The 6,530-nt window shown below is 71.5% G+C and overlaps 2 protein-coding genes across 2 annotated transcripts; one reads left to right on the top strand and one right to left on the bottom strand.

The window, feature by feature from the left end:
• Positions 1 to 303: 303 nt before the first annotated feature.
• B4GALT2 (beta-1,4-galactosyltransferase 2) lies at positions 304 to 6,018 on the bottom strand. Its single transcript, XM_090049339.1, has 7 exons — positions 5,885 to 6,018; positions 3,600 to 3,979; positions 2,976 to 3,211; positions 2,325 to 2,515; positions 1,467 to 1,589; positions 1,134 to 1,238; positions 304 to 899 (listed from the first exon to the last, which is right to left on the bottom strand). The coding sequence occupies exons 2-7, from the start codon at positions 3,907 to 3,909 to the stop codon at positions 749 to 751; spliced, it is 1,116 nt and encodes a 371-aa protein (XP_089905465.1). The 5' UTR covers positions 3,910 to 3,979; positions 5,885 to 6,018; the 3' UTR covers positions 304 to 748.
• Positions 3,987 to 6,530, top strand: LOC149863331 (uncharacterized). Its single transcript, XM_090048431.1, has 2 exons — positions 3,987 to 6,003; positions 6,171 to 6,530. Exons 1-2 carry the CDS (start codon positions 4,843 to 4,845, stop codon positions 6,528 to 6,530), a joined length of 1,521 nt encoding a protein of 506 aa, XP_089904557.1. The 5' UTR covers positions 3,987 to 4,842.

The raw sequence follows: 6,530 nt of genomic DNA, 5'->3' as shown, positions 1-6,530 counted from the left end.
GGCAGTGGAGCTGGTGGTAAAGTGCCTGGTGCCCGCCGGTCCGTGCCCCGGGCGGGCCTGGAATGTGGGTGCAGGCCAACGTGGGGCCTGCCCAGCCGGGCTCGGGCTGGTCCCTGCCTCGCCCAGCGACCAGGGCAGGGCCCAAGCCCCGGCTGTGTTGTGCCGGCACCACGGGGCAGGCCCCCAAGCCAGGTGGGAGAGGGGCCGAGGGGCTCGGACCAGCCCTCTCATAGCTCCGGGCGCCCGGCGGGCTGTGCCCAGCCCTGGGGCACCGCCCCTGCATGGGGAAACTGAGGCACAGAGCAGGCAGTCACTCACCTGAGGCGCAGCCCAGGCTAGGGGGCGTGGGAGGTCTGGCCAGGCCCAGCTCCGAGCACCGAAGCAGAGGAAGACGGCAGGAGGGGGCCAGGGCATCCGGGCGCGTCGTGCAGAGGCAGTGAGCCGGGCGGCCTGGCCCGGTGGGATGGGGGCAGGCAGGCCGCAGCTTTCCATGGCCCCCAGCACCTGCAGGGATGGAGCAGAGCCACCGGGTCTGGGTCCTCTGCCAGGGGCATGGGCAGGCAGGCAGGGCGGGCACTGCGCTGCCAAGTCCCCCGCAGGCCCTGCCGATGAGATGGAGCCGCCGGCAGGGGCAGGGCCCGGGTCCGTGCGTGCCCTCGGCTGGGGCCAGGCCCTGCAGTGTCTGAGCGCCCCGGGAGCGGGGCAGGGCAGGGCCAGGCGCGGGTGCGGTGCCCGGGCTCCAGCGGCGCTATCCGCGGGCTGGGCGCGGGGGCGGCTTGCCAATGTCCACCGTGACGTTGGTGTAGAGCGGGTGGCGCGACACCTCCACCAGCCGGTACTGCAGCGAGCTGATGCCATCCCGGCGCATCGTCAGCTTCGTGTTCTGGATCTTGGTGAACCTGCCGGGCACGGGCGTGGGCACGATGCCACGTCAGGGGCACGAGGGGCCTGAGCTGGGCGTCTGCGCCCTTCCCCCAGGGACAGGGCAGCACTGGGAGCCCCGAGCCAGTCGGGGGAGCAGGGCAGGGATCCCAGGAGTCGGTGCGTCCGGTCCCATGTCCCAGGGCAGAGCGAGCAGAGCTGGGGGTGGCTCCGGGCAGTGACAAAGCCAGGCCGGAGGGAGAGGGTCTCACCTCTGGGGGTTGGGCTCGTTGTGCCGGTCGCGCTCGTGCTTGATCATGCGGTAGCGCCCGATGCGCACGTCAGGCCGTGACACTTTCATGCCATTCAGCGAGATCCTGGGGGAGCAGAAGCAGCTCAGGGGGGCGCTGGGACCAGCCCCACTGCTGCAAGTCCCTGTCCCTGCCCCAGGCTCAGCCCCTCTAGGGCCATACAACACGCGTGTGCAGGATGCCGGGGCCTGAGCCCAGCAGCCCATGGGGCCCCCCCGGCTCTGCACGCAGCAGCTCCCCACCACCCGGGGAGCCAGGAGCGGGGGGGGCGGGGGACAGCCGGGGCCATCTCACCGGTTGAAGATGTCGTCGTCTTCACCGCCCCAGCCCCAGTACTCGTTGGGGAAGCCGTTGATCTTCAGGAACTGGGACTTGCTCAGGCCAGAGACGCCCCCAAAGTAGCCAGCGTAGGGCAGCCTGCGGGCAGGCGGGGGTCATGGCTCAGGTGGGCGGCCTCTGCACCCCTCCCAGAGCCCCACAGAGACTCACAGGAAATAGGGGCTGGAAGGGACCTCAGGAGTCACATCTAGTCCACCCCCCTGCTCCGAGCAGGACCAGCCCCAACTCCATCAGCCCAGACGCAGCTTGTCTACCCAGGTCTTAAACACCTCCAAGGACGGAGACTGCTCCACCTCTCTAGATAGCCTATTCCAGTGTCTTACTACTCTCCCCATGAGAAAGATTTTTCTAAAATCCAGCCTCAACTTCCCTTGCTGCGGCTTGAGCCCATTGCTCCTTGTCCTGTCATCCGCCCCCACGGAAACCAGCCCAGCTCCGTCCTCTTTGCAGCCCCCCTGCAGGGAGTTGGAGGCTGCTCTTCAATCCCCCTCGGTCTTCTCTTCTCCAGACTCAATCAGCCCAGTCCCCTCAGCCTCTCCTCACCAGTCCTGTCCCCCAGCCCCACAACCGTTTTCACTGCCCTCCACTGGACTCTCTCCAGTGTGTCCACATCCTTTCTGTAGTGGGGGGGCGCACAGCTGGACACAGGACTCCAGATGTGGCCTCCCCAGTACCGAATAGAGGGGAAGAATCGCTGCCTCAATCTGCCGGCACCACTCCTGCCAATGCAGCCCAGGGCTGTGCAGAGAGGCTGGAGCCTGCGGCAGGGAGGGGACGGGGGTCTGGGGCCGTGGCAGGGCCCCCAGCACTCACCGGAAGCCGAACTTGTCCATGGCGATGGCAAAGTGCCGGGGTTGCTCGTAGCAGCGGTACAGGTTGCGGTCGTCCATGGGCACCAGGTCCACGTCGCTGAAGATGAAGCAGTCGTACTCGGGGTCGTCCCGCAGTGCCTCCAGGAACCCGGCGTTCAGCAGCTTGGCCCGGTTGAACGTGTCCTCACCGTACTGTGGGGATAGGGCTGCGTGGCTGGGGGGCTAGCATGGAGCCCCCCGCCTCTGCTGCACCCACCCGGCCAGCTCAGCTCCCACCCCTCCCTGCCCAAGCAAGGGCACAGGCAGATGCCCCCTCCCCTGGCTGGGGAGCTCAGGTGACATGCCCAGGGCCATGTTCAAGGTCGGTGGCAGAGATAGGGCCCGACCCCGGCAGGGATCTGGAAGGGGCGACACGGGAATGACCCCCCCGGGGATCCTCCCAGGGGTCTCCATGCAGCACCAGGCCATGCAGACAGCCACGCCAAGAGCCCCACGCTCCCTGTAGGGCCATGGGCCGGCCCCTGATGGGCAGGGTGGCCTCAGCTCCCCTGGTCCAGAACCAGCTCCTGCCTGGGCTCTGGCAGGGGATCGCCAGGAGCCAGACCCCCGCCCCCAGCACAGCCCCCTGGCCCGCCTGGCGGGCAGCGCACACCTGGTTGACGATGTAGATGCCGTAGGCGACCTTCTGGCGGCGCAGGATGGGGTGCAGGTAGTGCAGCCAGTACTTGAGGTGGTGCTCGCGGTGCCGGAAGGGGACCAGCACGGCCACCCTCTGGCGAGGCTGGCAGTCGGGGGGCACGTACCGCCCGCCCGCCCGCACCTCGGGGTTCTCCCGCTGCACCCGCTCCATGCTCATGGGCGAGCTGAACTCGATGAGGAGACGCCCCACTGTGCGGGGGCAGGGCGTCACTGCCTGCTGCACCAGGATTGCCCCATGCACCCTGCCCCCAGCCTGGGCGAGCCGCAGAATCCAGCCCTTGGCACGCCGCTCTGCCAGCAGGCCCGATCCTGCCCCTGGGCCCCCTGCGGCAGCAGGGAAGGCAAATCCACTAATCTCTGCCCTCCTCCGCTCAGTCACCCAGAGCCAGGCAGGGAGCCCAGGCGTCCCAGCACCCTTCAGTGCCCTCCCGTCCACCTCCTGGATGCCAGGAGGCACCACAGGCTGGATGTCAGTGCCTGTGCACGTCCTCTTTCCAGGGCTGTTAAGGGGCTGGGTGATGCCCCTCAAGCTCTCACAAGGCTCGGCAGCGCGTAGCCCCCCGGCCCCAGCTCTCACCTAAGCCAGGCGGCACGTCTTGGCAGGGCAGCAGGGGTGGCAGGGTGGCGGTGTGGTTGGCGTCCGGCCGGAGGCTGGTCGAGGGCGGGCCGCAGCTGGGAGCAGTGCTGCGGGGCCGGGCGGCGCTGGCGTTGGCGCCGGCGTGGGGGGCGCGGGAGGCGTTGCGGCTATTGAAGTGGCTGAAGAAGTCGAGGTGGCGCGCATAGACGTCGAAGTAGAGCACCCCGGTGACGGCAAAGTGCAACAAGCACAGCAGCAGCACGGCCTTGCACACGCGTTCCAGCGTCACCCCCAGCAGCAGCCTGGTCATCTTCCAGGCACAGGCACGGGCGGGCGGGCATGTGCCCCAAGTGCGGGGGCAGCTCCGGTCAACGCTGATCCTGCCAGACAAAACACGGGTCAGTTCATGCCCCCCCTCGCACCCAGCCCCTGCCCCATTCTCCACCAGCCCCCTGGACGTGACACCCTGCGTGGCTCTGGCCTGAGGAGGGGTCACACTGGGCCCCAATTCGGAGCATCTCAGCCATGCACAAGGGGAGCAGCCCGGGCGCCCTGGGGCCACGCTCAGGCACCATCCCCTGCAGAACCAGAGCCCGCAGCGGCCCAGCCAGGCAGGGGCTTGACCCCACTCACAGCCCAGCACCAGCTAGAGGCGGCTCCCGTGTCCCCAGGCCGCCCCAGAACCTCCTGAAGGCACCAGGCCTTCTGGAGCCAGGCCCGGGGCTGCAAAGCCGTAGACTCGCGCCTGCCCGCTGGCTCCAGCTCCGCTGGCTCAGGGCTCCCGCCTGCACAGGGGACGTAGCTCTGCCCTGGGGGAAGTTAGATGCCAGCTCCACCTCCCCACCTGTAAGGGACTGTTACTTCCTTGGGTTGGCATATAAGTGCCTGGGGTAGGGGCACAGCCCCACCACGCAGGGTGCTGGAGGAGGTGGAACTGGAGCCGGATCCGTGACCACCGTGGCCTTTGACCAGCCCCTGCCATGCCAACGCCCCTCAGCACATCTCTACTGGTCACCTGTTGAGCAGTGGCTCTCACGAGCTTCCCAGCACGACACCTGCCCCAGCATCTCTCCATCTCGGTGCCGCGTACACCCCCTGCGCCCAAGCCCCAACAGCTACCGGTTTGCTGTGGGCTGCACAAGGCGGGGGGTCTGCCTGCTCCCACCCGGGGACAAGGGGAGCATCTGTCCCGGTGCCCCCTCGGGGTGGGGGAGAGGGGCCAAGCCAGTTTCTTGAGCCCTGCATGAAGGTAGCGGGGACGGAGCCAGAACCCCGTTGCGTGGGACCCAGGCGTCCGGCGCAGGGGTGGCCAGCGGGGTGGCTGGGGCTGCTGGACAGCAGGGAAGCCCAAACCCATCTCTGTCCCTGCCCCAGGCCTGTGCCACGGAGCCAGGCACCACGTGTGCAACAGACTGCCGAGGCCTGGCCCACAGCCTGCGAGGGGCGGCGTGGGGACCAGCACGCACGCACCATCCGTGGGACAGCCCACGCACACGGGACCCGGGCATGGCAACGCGGGCCGTGGCGGGGCCAGGTCCCTCCTGCCCTGGTAGCTGCTCCCTGCAGAACAAGGCGAAGCGCCTTCCTGCCCGCCCCATGGGGGAGGCCCCTTGGCTCCGGCCGTCGCGCAGCCCCCCACGGCGTGGCCGTCCGGCAAGGCACCCGCGGCCAGTGCCCACAGCCCCCTGCACTGGCCCTGCCTTTGCGTCCAGCCCCTGCATCGCAGGCCCCTACAGCTGCAGGCCAGGCCCCGCTGGACCCGCTGCGGGGGAAGCGGGCGGTCAGCAGGAGGCACGGCAGGGGCCCAGAGCCGCCAGCTCAGGGCACGCTCCCCTGCTGCCCGCGCGCGAGTGCGGGGCAGGGGCACGGCCAGGCCCACGGGCCACATGCCGCACACCCCCTGCCCGAGGGGGGACCAGGCCTGTGCGAAGCCGCGCGAGCTGCGAGCAGAGCGCCAGCCGCCCCCGGCCCGGCCCGGCCCGGCCGCCAGCGTCCTGCTGCTGGAGCGGACGCTCCCAGCCCCGGCCCCGGCCCCGGCCCCGGCCCGCCGAGGCGGCGCCCCCAGTCCGGTCCCTTGCGGGCCCAGCAGCACCCGCACCCCGGCACGTGGAGCAGCAGGCAGGAGGCAGCACCACCGGGCCCGGAGCCCCCCCCCTCGGCCGGCCGGCCGGGCCGGGCCGTTGGGGAAGGGGCTCGCGGGGCCCCTCGGGCCGGGCCGGGCCGCGCCGCGCCCCGCAGACAAAGGCTCGCCGGCAGCCGGGCCGCGCCGGGCCGGGCCCACTCACCGCGGGGCTCGTCCGCCGGCCCGGCCCTCAGCGGCGCCGCCTCCCCCGCGCTGCGGGCCCCCGGCCGCCCATGCCGGGCTGCGGGCCCCGCCGGCCGCGCCCGCACCGCCGAGCCGCAGGCAGCGCCGGCCCGCCCCGCCCCGCCCCGCGCTCCGCCCGCCGCCCGGCCCCGGCGGGGAGGGGAGGGGAGGGGAGCGGGCGCCCCGCCGCTCCTGCCTCCGCCCCGCCCGAGACCCAAAATCGAGCGCCAAAGGCGCCGGGGCCCGGCCGGGCCCCGCCTGGGTAGGAGACGGGCCCAAGAAGCCCCGGCCTCCGTGGCCGAGCCCGCGAGCGCGGGGCCCCGGGCCCGAGCTGCCCACGGGAGTCGGGCCTGCCACGATGCGGTGGCCGCTGGGAGCCGGGGGCCGCCGGGGCCCCGCTGTCGAAGGCTTCCAGGCCCGCCGTGGGGGCCCGGCCCTGGCTCAGTGCTGCGCCCCGACTGGGCAGGGCCCCGCTGGCCGTCCTCCCCGCGCGACCGGCCCCGCGGCGCCACCAGCTAGAACAGTCCGGCCCCCTGCCCCCACCCAGGGAGGGCCACCCGGCCCAGCGAGCAGCACTGGGCGCTGACCCGCACCCGCGAGCCTGCACCAGGCCGGACCTGTGCTGA

The sequence above is a fragment of the Crocodylus siamensis genome, chromosome 5 (assembly GCF_052110815.1).
Source record: "Crocodylus siamensis isolate JL-2025a chromosome 5, ASM5211081v1, whole genome shotgun sequence".
NCBI classification, from domain to species: domain Eukaryota; kingdom Metazoa; phylum Chordata; order Crocodylia; family Crocodylidae; genus Crocodylus; species Crocodylus siamensis.
This window is presented reverse-complemented; position numbering and strand designations above follow the sequence as displayed.

Excerpts from the sequence above, each read along its gene's own strand:
- LOC149863331 (XM_090048431.1), top strand. The coding sequence starts at position 4,843 with ATGAAGGTAGCGGGGACGGAGCCAGAACCCCGTTGCGTGGGACCCAGG. Across the intron at positions 6,004-6,170 it reads CCCGCACCGCCGAGCCGCAG|GAGACGGGCCCAAGAAGCCC; the intron begins GCAGCGCCGGCC and ends CCGCCTGGGTAG.
- B4GALT2 (XM_090049339.1), bottom strand. The coding sequence starts at position 3,909 with ATGACCAGGCTGCTGCTGGGGGTGACGCTGGAACGCGTGTGCAAGGCC. Across the intron at positions 1,590-2,324 it reads ATGGACAAGTTCGGCTTCCG|GCTGCCCTACGCTGGCTACT; the intron begins GTGAGTGCTGGG and ends GCCTGCCCGCAG. Across the intron at positions 900-1,133 it reads AACGAGCCCAACCCCCAGAG|GTTCACCAAGATCCAGAACA; the intron begins GTGAGACCCTCT and ends CGTGCCCGGCAG.